At 51.1% G+C, this 17,357-nt stretch overlaps 1 protein-coding gene across 10 annotated transcripts in view; it reads left to right on the forward strand.

The window, feature by feature from the left end:
* Window positions 1-2,379: 2,379 nt before the first annotated feature.
* KCNA6 (potassium voltage-gated channel subfamily A member 6) overlaps window positions 2,380-17,357 on the forward strand; it is a 39,906-nt gene continuing 24,928 nt past the window's right edge. For 3 of the 10 annotated variants that reach the window (XM_070494280.1, XM_014841739.3, XM_014841740.3), the window contains exon 1: window positions 2,380-7,877. In XM_070494280.1, coding sequence (XP_070350381.1) covers window positions 3,132-4,724 — 1,593 coding nt within the window. In that variant the 5' untranslated portion in view covers window positions 2,380-3,131 and the 3' untranslated portion in view covers window positions 4,725-7,877. Of the gene's footprint in view, window positions 7,878-12,158; window positions 12,208-13,230; window positions 13,339-16,348; window positions 17,355-17,357 lie in introns of those variants that run through there. The other 7 variants (XM_044756172.2, XM_070494277.1, XM_044756170.2 and 4 more) reach the window with 5 other exon arrangements.

A 17,357-nucleotide genomic window follows, 5' to 3' on the forward strand; every position in this document is an offset into this window, starting at 1 on the left:
TGAATTTAGATGCAACAAGAAAAATCTATGCTGGCATGAAATTGGTGCTCAGCGAGTGTTGGGGAAGTGTTCACCTGTCACTGGAAGCAGGGTTCCAGTCTATGGATGGCATTGTTCCTCTTGTCGTCCTTCACCTGGGAGCTGGCACTTCTAAAGGTGTGATTCAGTCACCCTTAATATATACTTGAGAAGAATGATCCAGGCGTAGGGCTTTTCTAAAGTTAAGAAATGTCTCTTTCACAAAAGAACTAAAAACAGAACTCTGATTCATGAATTTGCTAACGGCTTTTTCCCCCAGGGGAACCTCCCCATGCACAATGAAAGCTCTCTTGGGTCACAGCCTTATGTCTGATGTGAGGGTAGCCATGGAACATCAGCTCTGCCAGTAGCTTGGCAGGCTGAACCCAGGGGTACTCAAATGGTGGTTCCCCCCACCATATGAGACTGCACCTTTCCAGCAGAATATAGCTTCCTTCCCATCCTTCTCCAAGGCTTGTTTTGAGGAGTTACTGACCTCGTTGACAACCTCATGGATAAAAATGGCAACGATGAAAACAAACATGCAAATGAATAATTCATTATAAATTCTGAAAACAAAGACAAAAAAAAAAATCACCAGTAAATCAATTTACAGCCCAGAAAATAATTGCAGATAATTGAACAAGGGTAAAGAGTGTCATCTATATTGTATTTGTTGTTGCTTTCCTTTAAAAATTTTTTTGAATGGAGCAATTTGCTAGCAGGAAGTCTAAATCACTTAATTACATAGCCTGTAAATAGGAAAACTATCAACTGGGTGACTTGGTACACTTACTCTCTCGCCTTTCACTGAAACATGCAAGGCGAGAAGAGGGAGTGGAAACTAACAGTACAAGCATGGAAAGGAAGCAGAAACCATTGCCTGGCAGGCCTGGTGAGGGGCAAGTCTAGAGAATGAAGATGCAGTGAGATGCGAGCCTCTCCAACCCACTCACCACCTGACCTCTTCTCTACAGGTCCAGGAGCCTTAGCTCCCTACTTGCCTCATCCCTCTGGGAGCCAACCAGTGTGGTTTTAAAACACTGTGCAATACAAAGAACTCTAACATGTGTCTTGTGGTTTGAGAGTAGTTTTATGTATCATTCCCATCACTATCATCAATGAACTCTTACTAATGATCTAGCATGCACAAGAAGCTACACAAAAACACCTTGTAGTTGTCAGCCAATTAATTTTGGCTATAGCCACCCAAAAAGGGGGAAACTGAGGCACAAAGAAGCAAATGCCAATTCTACCTGGAAGTGGCAGTCCGAAAAGATGAGACCAATCTCCCTCACCAGACCCCAGCCTGTCTGATCTAGAGACAAAAGATGACATGGTCTCTGGCAGAAATGGATGGAAAACCAGTCTTCCCTTCTCCCTCCTGGAGAGGCCCTAACAACAAAGTGTGGTCTCCACCCAAATACTGCGGGGCGGGTCTTCATTGTAAGGTCACCTAGTTGCAGAGGCCATCTCATTCCCAGGTTTGTGAGGCCTGAATGAGATAGCACAGGTGGGACACACCTGATGCTCACTAAATGCAGCTGTTACTTTTGTCAACACTCTTACATACCTTTTCCGCTAGCTCCCTCCTCCCTTTTCTTGGCTGTGCAATAAACATTGTAGATTTGTTGCCAGGGAGTTTGGGAGCAAATAGGTTTGGGGGTGTACTTTCCTGGACTATGATACCTCTGAGATGCCACGATCTTCTGGTTCTTTCTTCACTGGGGCTGCTGCGTCTGTTCCTAGCACTCCCCTGGAAAACTTCTGATGGGAAGGGCTAGGAGAGACTTCCCACCCTTTCTCTACCGTCACTTTGCAATCCTAGGAGAGTTGCAGCCCCGCCCTCCCAGGTTTGCAAAGGGAGGTAGGGGATTCTCCGGGGACTTACGTTGGAGTACGATTTAAACTGGAAGCTCTCAAGACATCTCAAAAACGCTGCTTCTGTATTTTTTTTTCTTTAAGTAGAGATTGGAGAAGCTGGCAGTGGGTCAAAATATGGAACCAAATATGATTTGATTTTCTCACTAAATTTCTGGATGGGTGGAGGCACAGCGCTCCGTGTTGTGCGGTGGGGCGGGCTGTGTTTTCTTATTGATGAAATGCACTGCGCAGGTCAACTCCCTAAACCGAAAAGAGAAAAGCTGATTGCTAGCGTGGAGGGGGTGTGGTATTAGGGTACTGGTGCTTGTTTAGGGGGGCCGTGAGTGAACGTGCGAAAGGGAGAAGCGTGCCAGAAGAGCGCGGGAAAGATTCCTGGGGAGGCAAGCGTGTGTCTATTTCCACAGCGCCCTGGCTCGCTGCAGCCCCCGGCTGGGCGAGGGGTGTGATGAGGGAGTGGGTGGGAGGGGGCAGCAGGCGGGGCCTGCCACGTCACTTGGAGAGTGTGTGTTGGGAAGGAAGGGCAGCGCCGAGAGCCCAGCCGCTGCAGCTGCGGCGGCTGCAGCCCAGGCTCCAGCGGTGGGGAGGTGGGTGCCTGCGCCCCGGCGCCCGGGCAGCCCCAGGGCCCTCTCCGAGGCCTGCGGCGCGACTCCCTGGGAGGCGGTGGCGGCGGTGGCGGCGGGAACGGCGACCTTGGCCAGACCGAGCCCGCGGTGGACGTAGGGCGGAGGCCGAGCCCCGCCAGGAGTCTTTGCCGAGCCAGAGGGAGGCGCATCTGGCGCTTTGGCACCAGCGGCAGCCGGGGGTCTTGAGCTGTTGGAGGAGCGCAGTGGGAGCCGGGAAGATCTAACCCGTCTGGAGGGCGGACCCCTGCGTCCCGGAGCCCAGGCTCAGGCACGGCGAGGGGCGAAGCCACACGTCTTTTCGGGGATCCAGTTCACACGCGCCAGTTTGCGGTTCCAGGTATCCCAGTGATCTCTAGCACCCAGACGCGGATAAGTGGAGGCGCGGAGCTAAATCCTCCGCGTCCGGGTCACCTCCCCAGACCTAGAGTTGCAGGTACCAGGGCTTCAGGGCTCACGGACCCAGTCTCCAGGTCAGACCGCGAGTTCAGAGGAGCGTGAGCCCCACCCTAAAAAGAGGGCGCAGCCGGCAGCTGAGAAGCGGTGCGGACTCCAGTGGTTGTGTGGTGGGCGCCGTCCCGGTGGCGGGGAGCGCACAGCGGAGGGGGCATGAGATCGGAGAAATCTCTGACGCTGGCGGCGCCGGGGGAGGTCCGCGGGCCGGAGGGGGAGCAACAGGATGCGGGAGACTTCCCGGAGGCCGGCGGGGGCGGGGGCTTGTGTAGTAGCGAGCGGCTGGTGATCAATATCTCCGGGCTGCGCTTTGAGACCCAACTGCGCACCCTGTCGCTCTTTCCCGACACGCTGCTGGGAGACCCGGGCCGCCGCGTCCGCTTCTTCGACCCCCTGAGGAACGAGTATTTCTTCGACCGCAACCGGCCCAGCTTCGACGCCATCCTCTACTACTACCAGTCGGGGGGCCGCCTGCGGAGGCCGGTCAACGTGCCCCTGGACATCTTCCTGGAGGAGATCCGCTTCTACCAACTGGGAGATGAGGCCCTGGCGGCCTTCCGGGAGGACGAGGGCTGCCTGCCCGAGGGTGGTGAGGACGAGAAGCCGCTGCCCCCCCAGCCCTTCCAGCGTCAGGTCTGGCTTCTCTTCGAGTACCCAGAGAGCTCGGGGCCCGCCAGGGGCATCGCCATCGTCTCCGTGTTGGTCATTCTCATCTCCATCGTCATCTTTTGCCTGGAGACCCTGCCCCAGTTCCGTGCAGATGGTCGAGGTGGAAGCAATGGTGGTGGTGTGAGCAGAGTCTCCCCGGTCTCCAGGGGGAGTCAGGAGGAAGAGGAGGAAGAAGACGATTCCTACGCCTTTCATCCTGGCATCACCCCTGGGGGAATGGTGCCAGGGGGCTCATCCTCACTAAGTACTTTTGGGGGCTCCTTCTTTACTGACCCCTTCTTTCTCGTGGAGACCCTGTGCATCGTTTGGTTCACTTTTGAGCTCCTGGTGCGCTTCTCTGCCTGCCCCAGCAAGCCAGCCTTCTTCCGCAACATCATGAACATCATTGACTTGGTGGCCATCTTCCCCTACTTCATCACGCTGGGCACTGAGCTGGTGCAGCAGCAGGAACAGCAGTCAGCCAGTGGAGGGGGTGGCCAGAATGGGCAGCAGGCCATGTCCCTGGCCATCCTCAGAGTGATCCGCCTGGTTCGGGTGTTCCGCATCTTCAAGCTCTCCCGCCACTCCAAGGGGCTGCAGATCCTGGGCAAGACCTTGCAGGCTTCCATGCGGGAGCTGGGCCTGCTCATCTTCTTCCTCTTCATCGGCGTCATCCTCTTCTCCAGTGCCGTCTACTTCGCAGAGGCTGATGATGATGATTCGCTCTTTCCCAGCATCCCGGATGCCTTCTGGTGGGCAGTAGTAACAATGACCACGGTGGGTTATGGGGACATGTACCCCATGACAGTGGGGGGCAAGATTGTGGGCTCGCTGTGTGCCATCGCTGGGGTCCTCACCATCGCCCTGCCTGTGCCCGTCATCGTCTCCAACTTCAACTACTTCTACCACCGGGAGACGGAGCAGGAGGAGCAGGGCCAGTATACCCATGTCACTTGTGGGCAGCCCACACCAGACCTGAAGGCAGCTGACAATGGACTTGGCAAGCCTGAATTCTCTGAGGGCCCCCGGGAACGGAGACCCAGCTACCTTCCCACTCCACATCGGGTATATGCAGAGAAAAGGATGCTCACTGAGGTTTGACCAATGCATAGGCAGGGCCTGCACGAGAAGGATGGCACTGAGCAAACGATCTCTTAGGCTTCCTTCTCATTCTCCACTACTCTCACCCTAGCTCCAGCTGACTTCCTACTCCCTCTCCAACACCCAGTGGATGGCAGCCTGGACTGTCAACCTTGTTGCTTGTTCCCTGCAGCATTCAAGGTTTATCCATCTAAGTGACATTTTTGAAATTCTAACGGTGCCGCCCATCCATGCCCATCTTCTATTACATGGATGAGAGTTCCATCTGACCTTCCCTCAAGACTCTGATTTTTCATGTCTGGGACTTGTAGTATCTCTAGGAACAGAGATGTCAACAGGATAGAAACCAAGTTTACCTGGGTTCTGTTTCCCTCCTTAGCTTTGGGGCATGCACCTGTCTTACCTTCCAGCCGTGTGGTAACTAGCAGAAGCCAGAGGACAGAAATAATACTCGTCCTGCCATTTTCCTCCAGTGCCCTGTAACACCTGCTGGTCATTTGGCAGAGGACCCTTTGTAGAGCCTTTAGCTGTGCAGCCTCAAAACACATTATTCATCTCTAATCTTGGATGGAATTAGAGAAACTACTAGTAAACTTGGCCATTTGGCGGACATTAGAGTCAGCCCTGGACCAGAGGGGCCAGTGGGTTTTTCCAGGTGTGTTCTGGCACAGTAGACATCACTTTTTGGTCTGTGTTTAGTCCTCCCCACTATGATCCCCTGATCTCTAGCTTCCAGGAAGGTTCCTCCTCAGAACCAAATACTCTCTTTGTGCAGGTGCCTTCTTGTGCAGAGGAACTGGAAAAGGGGAACCACAGAGCCCATAGAAATGGCTGAATAGAGTCAAACAGTTGGCTTGGCTGCATTTGTGAAGAGAGGTACCACTTAGACATTGTCATCTCGAAGGGGCAGAGGAATTTTGTTGCAGAAGGCAAATCTCTCTCCCTCGCTCCCCTCACCCTCTCCAGCCCTCCATGCTGCTTCCTGGGAGTTTGACTTAGGCCTGCAGTTGAAGGCTTTCCAAAGCAAACTCCAGCTGAAGCCCGCAGACAAGCAAGAGCACACACTGGATGCAGTGTGGGTCTCTGCCCACTTTATGGTCAATGAGGTAGGTGGTTAGAGTGGGGAAGAAGCATTACTCCTGTGCTCCCAGCCTCGCTATGAGAGGTGTTTGTGCTGAGTCAAACAAACATTGGCCTGCTCTGTCCCTTGGAGCTGCAGCCAACCTGCTCTCTCTGGTAAAATAATGTGGTGGTACCAGCGGGACGAAGCCATCCTCTTCCCTTGTGAAGCCGCTGCCTTCCATCCACCTGCCCGCTTCCCCTCATTTCTCTCCTAGTACCGTTGTCGTTAGTTTGTTGCCTTGATAAACCGTGCTGTACTGTTCTGAGCTCTTCCGGGTGCAGTTCAGAAACCGAAAGGACTGTTAACATGTTTTTCATTTTATATCTATGCTTCAAGACTCTTTGATGAGAATTCTTTTTAAAAAATTATTTTCTCGAGCAACTTATGAGGGATGGCCTTTTGAGAGTTTTCTTGAGAGACTCTGTGGCTCCTGTGAGTGCCGGATCTAAATCTGGATTTTGCCACAGTTTTACAGGGTAACTTTGGTGCCACGGTTCCTCCTTGTGCCTCAGTTTTCTCGCCCATTAAATGGGAACATTATTGTCTTCCCCTCCCTACTTCATGGGGAATGTCAAATTCACCTGGGAAGCTGGGAATGATACTATGCAAATGTGTGAATTTTAGTAACGGACTTGACTTTGAGTTCATTATCCTTTTTCCCCTTCTCCCATAGGCAAGGCCTCTCCCAGAGTTCCTTCTCTGGCTCCAAAGTCCAAGAATAGGCCATTAGCTCCTTAAATCCCTCCTTAGCCTCTTGAACTGGGCCTCACTCTTTCTTCTTACCCTTCAGCAAGGAGGATACACTTTAGACCGGTTTAGTGGGTCCTTCCAGGGCCAGAGGCCACCTTGATTAGGAGCTTGGCTTCTCCGTGCCCAACCTGAAATACAGTAGGAGATAGAAGAGTTCATAATTCCCAACCTGCTCTGAGGCCATAAAGTGCTGGTTTTCCAAATCTCTTCGATTACTTCTGGCTATTTGGGGAAAGGATGGGCCCGCTCCAGAGGCAAGGGGATGCTCCCCGCTGAGGTAACTGTTGGAACATGTATCTCTGCGTATGTGTGTGCGCTCATCCTCCTCAGCATCCCGAATCAAACATTGCCTTTTCAAGTCAGAGCACGCCTGAGAGGAAAGGGTTTGTGGAAAGCGGAGCTCTCCAGGGACTCTGGTTGCCGTAGCAACCTTCCAGACTGTTCTCTCTTTCTTCTGATTTGGGCAGCAAGGGAGAACAGGAGACTACATAGCCCCAGCTTCTGAAATGGGAACACCTCCCGCATATTGGTTTAGGGACTGGTAGTGACAGGACAGGGATGTGTGACCTTTGGAAAATGACAGGGTAGCAGGTCCCCAAAACTTCCTCCCTGCACTTTTCTTCCTGGTTTCCCCACCCACTCATTGAAGCTGCCTCATCTCACCCCTGATTCTTCAGAAACTTGAATGCTAAGCAACTGCCAGTTAAACCAATGTCAATATTACCCTTTTCAAAATGACAAGGGGAGCCTTGGAGGGGACACGCTCCTGGAGAGGCAGCCGGCTGGGCCTCGCCGAGAATCATAATAGTTTCAGTCCATAGTGTCATGTTGTTCTCAACTCTTCAGAGACAGTCTCCACCCAGCTCTAAGAGAGACGGAGACAAATGATGCTCCTTTCTCCAGAGAGTCCAGCTCTGTTCCTAGGAATCTCATAGGTGGCTCTTCTTAAGATGTTGAAGAAAAACTGAGAGGCTGTGACCTGACCTAGTTTCTGGCAAGGATTTTTCCAAGTGATCCTCCTCCGACTCTGAGCCTCTTCATGTGGATTTTGTGTCCTGAGCACCAAAAGCATGTTCAGCCTCTGTGCCGTGACAGCTGAAGCGGTGATTTCACAGCTGCCAGCGCAGGCGGGCCGCAGGCCATCGCTGCACCTGACTCCAGCCGGCAGGAGCTCCCAAAGGTCTTCCTAGATCTGTCAGCTTGGCTGAGATGGGGGATAGTCCTCCTGCCTGATCGTCCCCAAAGAGAGAGAGGGACAGCTGGCCATCTTTGCATCTGAGGTAGGTCCTGCTGTTGGGGAATTTCTCTCCAAACTCAGTCCTTGGAGCCAAATTAGCACTCGGGGTGGGGAGGGGTGGAGAGACGGTGGGCGAGCGTGCGCCCCGGGAAAGCAAGGTTTTGATTTCTCTCCGCAGCAGCCACCTCGCTCTCTTCCTGTGAAGTTTTTTGACTCCATCTACTTTTGTCTCCTCCTTCTCCAGGTCTGTGCGCTCACTGCTGCCTCCTCCCACCCTTTCTAATCGGCTCCTTTTCTCTGCATTTTCCTCGTTCTTTCTATTCATTCTCACTTTCTCTGCATTTTTTCTTCTTCTCACATTCCTGTTTTTTGCCCTTCTGTTGTTTTAACTTCTTCTTCCTTCTACGTGTCTCTTTCTATCCTTCGCCCTCTCTCCTCCTTCTAGCAGCTGGGAGCACCTGCAGCGTTTCCATTGCGATTACACTCTGAGCTCTAGGATGGCTGGGATCTGGGGAGTTTGCTAGGAAGGCTGTTCCCTGGCTAGAGATCTCCCTTTGCCCCCCTGCCAGCTCAGCAGAGCATCCTTTCCTACCATGCTCACCTCGGGGGATGTCCTGAACTCATGAGGCAAGATGAGATTGCTGTGTGTTTAGAAAAATGTCTTCTGGAAATCTCCTGAACCTGCAAGGATAGGAGGGAGAGAGAGAGAGGACCCCATAATCAGATCAATACTCTGCTGTACAGCACTGGAATGTGTCCACCTCGGGGTCCGCCAACCTCAGGAAGCTTGCAGAGAGGTTCAAGACAAAGGATCAGTAGAAATAGTAGGATAAACACAGAAAAGAGGACTTAGGAGGAAGGCATAAGAGTGGAATTAGTCTGGAAAATGCCTTAACTCAGAAGTGGCCTTCTGGTGGCCCTTAATTCACTGGAAGGTTCTCGTAGCATCCAGCTGTTGTGCCCTGATGGCAGGACAAAAGCAAAGGACATCAATCCCAGTGGTACAAGGTGCAGGGGACACTGCTTGACAAGTAAGATTCACCATCTGGTCCATAAGAAGAGCTCTGCACTCTCCTTGCTGGAGGTCGCAGAGCATAGGGTGGGTCCCCCTGCATTAGGACATCGGGATGGCCCAGGGAGCCCTGGTGGGGGGAGGTGGAAGGGGAGTGGGGGCTGGGGGGGGTGGGGAGAAGATTGTGCTATTAGAACAGGCACTAGGGGCTTTTGGAGGGTGTGGAGGTTTTCTAGAATGGGATTGTGGTGATAATTGTACAATTCTATAAATTAACCAAAAAAAGTCATTGAATTGTGAAAGAAAGGTGACACGAGGCTAATAACCAGGGAGTTTCACATCTTGGCCAGGAGAATGGTTTGGTTTTATAAATCTAAAAGTTTAGCATCTCTAAAGATGGCTTGCCTGAACATCAGGATGGAATGACAGTGTTCTTCTTCTGCCACATGGGGACACTTTTGAGCTTCCATTTAGCTCCTCCTTGCTACTCATGTACAGTGCCAAGAGCTGTTTTTCTTTTTTGTTTTAATTTTGACAATCAGACCATTGTGGGATGTACATGCTTGTTTCTTGTTGCTCTAAAGATAGGTCACGCCGTTTTTGGTAAGCACAGAGCGTGACTGGCGCGTGCTGAACTAGGACGAGTGTGTTAGACGTTAGTCATTACATAGGACTAGGGCAGTGAACTTGCCCGAGAAACAAAAACAAAAACCCCACAAACAAACCAAAACCACCCTCTAATCTCCACACCTCTAAACTCACAATTCCGTCAGAAATTGCCCAGGAGTCCCTGTTTTGTTCTCCTGAGCTTCCCCCCACCCGCTCCCTGCAGTGGTCATTAACCCTCTACGGCCGCTGATGGTGCCCAGCGGTCTTCGGCGCTTTGGTCAACAGAGGGGGTGACATCACATCACCGTCGCTCCAAAGGAGACTGTGTTCTCTTCCTGCTCTTGCTCACCTTTCTCTCACTGATCCCTTCCTTCTTTCCCTCTGGTGCATTTCCTCACATGACATCTTCTGGTCCTGCTACTCGTTGTTCCTGCTCTGCACTGGCTGAGCCCTTGCCTTTGGCAGTATTTCTGTCCCCGGCGTCTCTCTGCAAATGCCACGATAGATTCCTAGAGAATATTACCCTCCTGGGACAAGCTGGCTGGAACTGGCGTCCCGGCTCTGAGTGGTTTTGACTGTGCATTATTGCCCTGGGAAGCAAAGTGGGGTCTAATTCCAGCTCGTTAAGGTGACTTAGGGAAGGAAAAGAAATCCGTTCTTTAAACTGTAGGATTTCCTCTCTCCATCCCACTTTCTACCGGCTGCCTTGGGTTGTGCAGATAGCCCATGGCGGAATAAGGCCTGGAGCTTGGGGCTTTAGATGGAGAGGGAGCTTCCTAGATGCAGGCCACTGGGAATGATGACAGATGGTCCCTTAGTTCTCACGTTACTGTGTCTCCTGTGAACCACTTTCCTGTTCTGGCTTGAGGTCCCTGTGGGGTTGGAGATTGCCGTGTCTTTCATGTCCCTTTGCTCTGAACTCCTGGAGAAAGGAGTTGACCCTGCCTCTTTGTCCCTTCTTGGTCCCCATCCCCTTGGTACCCTAAAAAGGGAGTGGAAACCTATTGGTGACCCCTTCTGAAGGGTTATCCAAGCATGAGAGTGACTCCCTCCTTCCCAGAACAAAAAAGAAAAGGGGCTGACACTACAGTAAGTGTCGTTAATACTGGTCTCACCTTGGCTATCACTTAACCTTTTTGGGGCTTAGCCCTGGTTGAATTTATGACAATTTTTTTTAAACACAACTCTGACCTCATCACTGTTACTGTGAAGAGGATTTTTCCTTCGTCTGTCATGGGCCCAGCAGATACTCTTTGCCTGCCCCTAGCAAACATCTTGGAACCTTAAGCAACCTTCGCAGCAGGCTGCAGGGAGCACAGACAGACCCCGGCTCTTTGGCGAGAGCAAAGCCGACATTTCAAAAGGAAATTGCAGCCACGCAGTCTGCTGGCGCTGCTATTTTTGACATGCTTGCTATTCTCTCAGGGCTTGACAACCGCTGTCTCCAGGAGACAGACAAACCCGCTCTTGGCAGCAGAGACACTGTGCTTTTGCAAAGGAGCATAGGAAGACAGCCCTGCGGCTGGGAAGGGCCGGGAGGACGTGCCATTGCCTCCCTCTCCTCCACAAAGCCCTGCACCTGGCCAGTGGGGACCGTAGACCCAAGGCTGGAGGCGCCGTCCTTGCTGGGTGAATCCTTCTGTGCTTTCGTCCTCCCAGTGGGCGTAGTCCCAACAGGAATGAGAATGGCACCATTCATTTAAAATGCATTCAAAACGCATTCGGTGCTTTCAGACATCATGTCATAAAATAAAGAGGTCAGGAGCATGGACTCTGGTGCCAGATTTTCTGGATTCAAATCCCACCTCTGCCACTTACCTGTTGGGTGACATTGAACAAGTTCTGAAACCACCCTTTGCCTCAGTTTCCTTCCCTGTCAAGTGAGAGAGTAATAATAGTACCAATCTCATAGAGCTTTTTTGAGGATTAAATGAGTTAATACATGTATGATGTGGATGGAGCGTGTAACACTATGTATTAAATGTGAGCACTATACAAAGATCAGCTGTCATCATCAGTATCATCCTACAGCACCCAGATAAGGCAGGCGGGCTCGGCATTGCTTTCCTCTTTGGCAGATAAGACAGTTGAGGCTCAGAGGGGATGTGATATGTTCAAGGACACACAGCTAATGTGTGTCCTGTCGTCCTCAGGGGAGATGGAACAGAACAGAACACAGTGAGGGTCTGATTGGTACTAAGCAAGGAGAGAGAAGGAATTTATGGCTCCTAAATGTGTATATAGGCTTTTATTTACATGCCAGTTTCTCTCTTTGATGGAAAACCAGCACGCGCCCTGCACTTTTTTCTCTCTGGGGCTCTGAATGCACTCAGCTCTGTGTATATATCTTTCTACACAGCTCTTCCTTACTCCATCACTATTCTCCTCCCTTCACATTCTAAGGGTCTCGGGCTTGGCATCCACTAGAGCCTTCCTCACACACTCCCTTGTATCTTTCTCCTTGGGACAAATGCAGGGTCTCACAGTTAGCCCTGGGGACAGAACCCATAAGCTGGACCCCGGCTCAGACTTTTTGCACACTGTTACAGCGGCTTCAAAATCTCACCTCCCCTGGTCCTCGTCTTCAGCATCCACTTCTTTCCCTGGCGCCTTCAGGTCCGCCGCACCCACCCCTCACTTTCCAGGTGGGCGTACCCTGTAACACTCCTTGGGTGTGTCCCAGCTTCCCTTTCCTCCTTTCAGGTGAAGACGGAGACCTGGAGTCGGAAGAAGCCGGCTCCCACTACTGTTGGTATCCTTTTGCTTCCATGTGACTAGGGAGCAGCTACCCCAGCTCTCACTGGGTCCCCACTCAGGCCTGGATGCTCTGTGCACCCTCAGCTCATTCGCATAGCTGCTGTGGCTTCCCAGAGACCTCGCCCGATCCTCGCCCTCGCGATGGCACTGCCCTCCCCGTCTGAACGCAGAGCTGTCGCTCACCTTAGGAGTTAGAGAGCTTGGGCCCGAATGGCTGTGTACCAGCCGCACCTCATTTAACCTCTCCAAGCTTCAGCTTTCTCATCTGCGGAATAAGGAAGCTGAGTCCACTGGCCTCATGTGGGTGTCCTGAGGCTCAGCCGAGGCTGCAAGTTAGTGTTTAGCAGGAAATAAACTCTTTGCAGGTAGCCAGCTGGGGGCCTCAGTGACAGTGAACAGCCAGTTGGGGGGGCGGGGGCGGTGGACCACCTGCACTCTCAAACAGAGGCAGGGTCCCTGCAGACTTCAGTTTTCTTCTCTGAAAAAAACATTTAAATGAATACAACATAAAAAATAGACTCAGAGTAGCTGCTGTTTTACCAGAAGCCCCTTTGCCTAAAGGATTCTCAGCAGAATCTCCTTAAATAATTACACTTGAGATGTGATTTAATATATGGAAATGTAATCTGAATATATCTTGTAAGCATAGGATGGAGATACCGGTGATATGTTTTTCAATAATTGGTTTCCAACCAAAGCAGAGTGAGGATTCTCACTCTGCTCTTCCCACGAGCACCAGAGCACTGCGAAGGGGAGTTTTAAGGTCACCGGCAGACAGAACGTGAGCACTGGAAGGGGCCTTAAATGCCTCCCCTGCTGAAGGAGGAGACTGATGCAGAGGTGGAGTAGCTAACCACCCCCCCACCCCCCCCTCCCCCGTCACACAGGCCAGCAGGGGCAGAGCTGAGTCTAGACTCCAACACCAGTATTGTTTTCCATGGAAAATGGAAACCTAAGGATTATTTAAACAGTTTTTTAAACCAACTGTATTCGTTTCCTACTCAACCAAACTCCTCAGCAGAGCGGCCCGTAGGGAATGGGTTTAAGTGCTTTTACGGTTCATCTCTCTCCCCCTGACCTTGCAGGGGATGGAGGCAGCAGGCCCAGCCAGAGGCATCCTAATCAGGTAACCAGCGCCTGGATTCTTCGGGAGGGACTAATCACTAATCATTGTTACTCCAGTGAGTGCCAAAGACATTTTCGCACCGGGCACAGACAGGCTCATGTACCGGCTCCGGCAGCCAAGACCTGGGGTTCTAATGTCGCTGAGGAAGAGGTTCTTTAACCTTTTCAGGCTTTACTTTTTCTGTTAAACTTAGTGGCTGGACAGCAGGAGATTGTCATAGATTGGAAATCCCGAAAGCAGGAGGTTCCTTGAGACATGTATTTTATGGAGGAAGGAAGGAATGGAGAAGGTTATCATCTTATGCGTGAGCTCCGACTCCGATGCCCTGGGAAATAGAAACCAGCTTCTAGATTCTTCCCTGCACTTCGTTGCCCTGGTAGAGCAAGAGAAATTGCTGTTTGTTACAGATCTCTTCTATAAATCACAGGACTAGAGTCAGGAAGAACAAAGTTTCCAGAAGCCATGGTAGCTGAGGCGTAAATCACACAGGCGCTCCCCAGCTGCTCCGAGGCAGTGTGGCACGGCTGGAAGGAGAGAAGGGCCTGGCACACTGGAAGAAGAGCCTGTGCCCCTGCAGGATTGCTCTCGGTGCTTCAAGGGCGGGGGCACACTTGCCCGGGGGCAGCACACGTGTGTGCACACTGGGAGCCCAGGTCCTCACTCACACCCAGCCAGACTCCACTTCTGGTAGTTGCTCTTGACTCTGCTGGAAGTGTGTTTGGTTTTTGTTATATTTATTTATGTATTTTGTGCATCTGCAGCCCTCTGGTACCTGGTTTTACACGCCCGCAGAATTCCAGAGAGCAGTCACAGAGCCCCTAACCTAAAACTGCAGGATGCTCCTGATGACAGGTCCTCATTCGGCGACTCATGGGTCAAATATGACACTGCGTTAAGAAATACCAGATATGACAATCGTATCTCAATAAAACTGGAAAAAAATAAAAATACAAGAAGTATAAAAAGATTTCACATGCAGACCTGGACTTTTGGTTTCTTTTGGAAAACAAGAGGCCTGGTCTCATCGAACCTGCATTTCTGCTTTCTACATCAGTCAGCAGAGCGGAGCCCAGCTGCTCCCTTCAGAAGGGGAGCCGGGCCTTTTTTGCCCGGTGCCCACGGAGGCTGGGGCCTCCTGTTGTTTTCCTTGTGCCCACGGCACTGTCGTTGTTGTAGGTGGGACACATTTCCCTATGTGTGCATTTCTACCAAAGGCTAGAAAACCGAACACTGAAGGTGAACATGTAGGAAAACTCCACCAAGCCTACTTCATCTGGTGGCTCTGGGGACACTGGTGCATGTGGCTGCTCTCGAAAGCCTTCCTGGATGATCGCATTTGTGATGAGTCATGGTGGACTGTAAGGTGGGGATGGGAGTAGGTGTGGTTGTTAGAAACTGAGAGGGAGAGCAGAAGCCCAGGCTGGCAGCCTGTGGAGGAGACAGTCACAACTCCAGACAAGAGACCAAATTGTGCGGCTGCAAGGAGAGAAGGGACCTTGCAGCAATCAGGGACTTGCTAAGTTATGTTCTCTGTCCAATTAAGCAGGCAGGGGAATGTGTGATGCAATTAAGGGTTTCCATCTAAAATGATTAAAATGAAAAAAAGGCAAACTTCAGTGTTTGGATAGTTCCGGATTTGAGGACAACCTCCTGCTTCTGTGACGTCAGATAATGAGACATCACGCCGTTCCTGCTGGCTGGGACTGAGAGGGAGTGAAGAGCGGGATTCATACGTGGGGTCGTGGGGCTTTGCTGGGTCAGGATGGCCCCCAGGCACGGGCTCTGCATCTGTCTTGTCGTCTGTGCAATATCATGAGCCCCGTGGTCATCTCCAGGTCCTTTCTTGCCGCCTTTCTGGATTCTTCCCAGTCCCTTTCAGCTCTCAGTGGACTCGCCTGTCTGTGAAATTTACTGGCCCAAGGTTAAATGACTGAAGAGATGGAACCATGCCAAACATTATTGCCTTGGGAGAGAGATAAGAAAGGCTCTCCTCTTCTTGCTTTATCTGTAATTGTATTAAAATACTCCAGGGCCAGAATTCACGAGGAGAGTCTCCACAGCAGTGTGGGCTAGAGTCAGCACAGAATCCTTAGGATTCCAGGAGAGGAGGAGATTTCACACTGCTCATCCCTCACTGGGGACAGATTTCGCTTCTGAAAACCCAAATTTAAAAGGATTCTAAAACCCACCCTCCCCCCAGATTGCCCTTTCCAGGAGTGCAGAAAAAATTCAGTCAGGTTGGGCGTAAAGAAAATCCACCATGGGCCTTATATCTTAATGGCCGTCTGCCTCCCTTTTCCCAGTAGATGCACTGCTGAAAAGTTGCTGTCGTGTTTGACATGAGTGTGTGTGTATACATGCATGTGCATATAAAAATAATAGAATCATTTTCCTATCAGAGGTGCTTTTTAATAGAAGGGGCTCTTTCATGTTTAAAACTCATACATAGCTAACCTTAAAAGAGAGTATGTAGTCTACAGAAAAATGAATGTAAACTAATTGATAGCATACTTTACATAATCATAATTCCTTCCTCCAAGGGAAGGAAAAAGAATGCTACGGTATTAGAAATGGGCAGTGGGGGCTGGCCCAGTGGCCTAGTGGTTAAGTTCGCATGCTCTGCTTTGGCAGCCCAGGGTTTGTGGGTTCGGATCCTGGGTGTGGACCTACACACTGTTTATCAAGCCATGCTGTGGGATGTGCTGTGGTGGCATCCCACGTACAAAAAATGGAGGAGGATTGGCACAGATGTTAGCTCAGGGCCAATCTTTCTCCAGCAAAAAGAGAGAAGGATTGCCAACAGATGTTAGCTCAGGGCCAATCTTCCTCACAAAAAAAAAAAAGAAAAGAAAAGAAATGGGGGGGATTGCTGACCAGATTTGAGAAAGCAAGACCCTTTTTATTCATTGAGGAATTAGGGGATATTTTTCAAAATATATGTTCAAAAGTGGCTACTCCGGGAAACTCTATCACCATGCTCTCTTTTTCTTACTGCATTTTGCTTCTCTAGATACTGAATTTGCACGTATGCAGCATTGCACATGCCACACCTGTAGCCGCGTCAGCTGAGGCAGGATGGGAGAACTGAAGACACAATTCTGAGCCCCTGGTCTCTCTGTTAACCGTGTAGGAAGGGGTGATGTCAGCCAACCGGGGAGTCAGTGCCCGGTGCTGCCGCCCCTGCCGTGTAACTGTGTGGCCTCAGGAATCTTGCAGCGTCCCTGAGCCTTGGTTTTCTCCTCTGTACCATCAGGTGGTTATAGTGTCCCTCATGGTGGCTGGTGATTAAATGAGATAATGCCAACCCGGTGCATCACAGGGCCTGGCTTGTAGTAAGCATGCAATAAAAGTGGGTTATTATTTCCATGTCTCTTTCTTCGTTGCCCGCTTCAGTGGGGCACCAAGGCACAGGCAAGCCTCTGAAAACTGCCCAGCCATTAGGGACCAGTGAACCCACTCAAAGCTCTCATAAATCGTCTTCAGGGAAACATGCATGTAATAGTTTCTCTCACTTAGTCGATTTAGATTTCCTGACTGGACACTGACCGTGCTTCAGCCCTTCAGTCATCAGAGACGTGGCCACAACGGAGGTGACTCATGTAAAGGGGCTTCATAAACGCTGTGAGACTTTAGCTTCTAGCCTAAAAAGCCAGCAGATGAGAATACCAGAGATCCTGATAAACTCCTTTAAAAAGAACACAGGCAATGCGGCAGCTTATCCATTCACAATTCCCGGGAGCAGCGAGAACGTCCAGCACACTTAGGAGTTAACTGAGAGTAACCAGTGCGGACAGGTCACACGGCCCATGTTCACTCGCCTGGTTTCAGGGCTGGCCTTGGGTGGGAGAACGAGCTGGGAGGAGATGCGCAAGGATCCGGGAGGAGCCTTCCTCGAGTGCCGAGCAGGCTCGTGAACGTGCCTTTCGTGATGTTTGGGGTTGGCGTTCTTTGGAATTATAACACAAGCCAGTGGAAAATATGACTCGATTTACAGATGCTGTGTTTCTTTCCGTACATTT

Source organism: Equus asinus, chromosome 22 (genome assembly GCF_041296235.1).
Source record: "Equus asinus isolate D_3611 breed Donkey chromosome 22, EquAss-T2T_v2, whole genome shotgun sequence".
Lineage (NCBI taxonomy): Eukaryota > Metazoa > Chordata > Mammalia > Perissodactyla > Equidae > Equus > Equus asinus.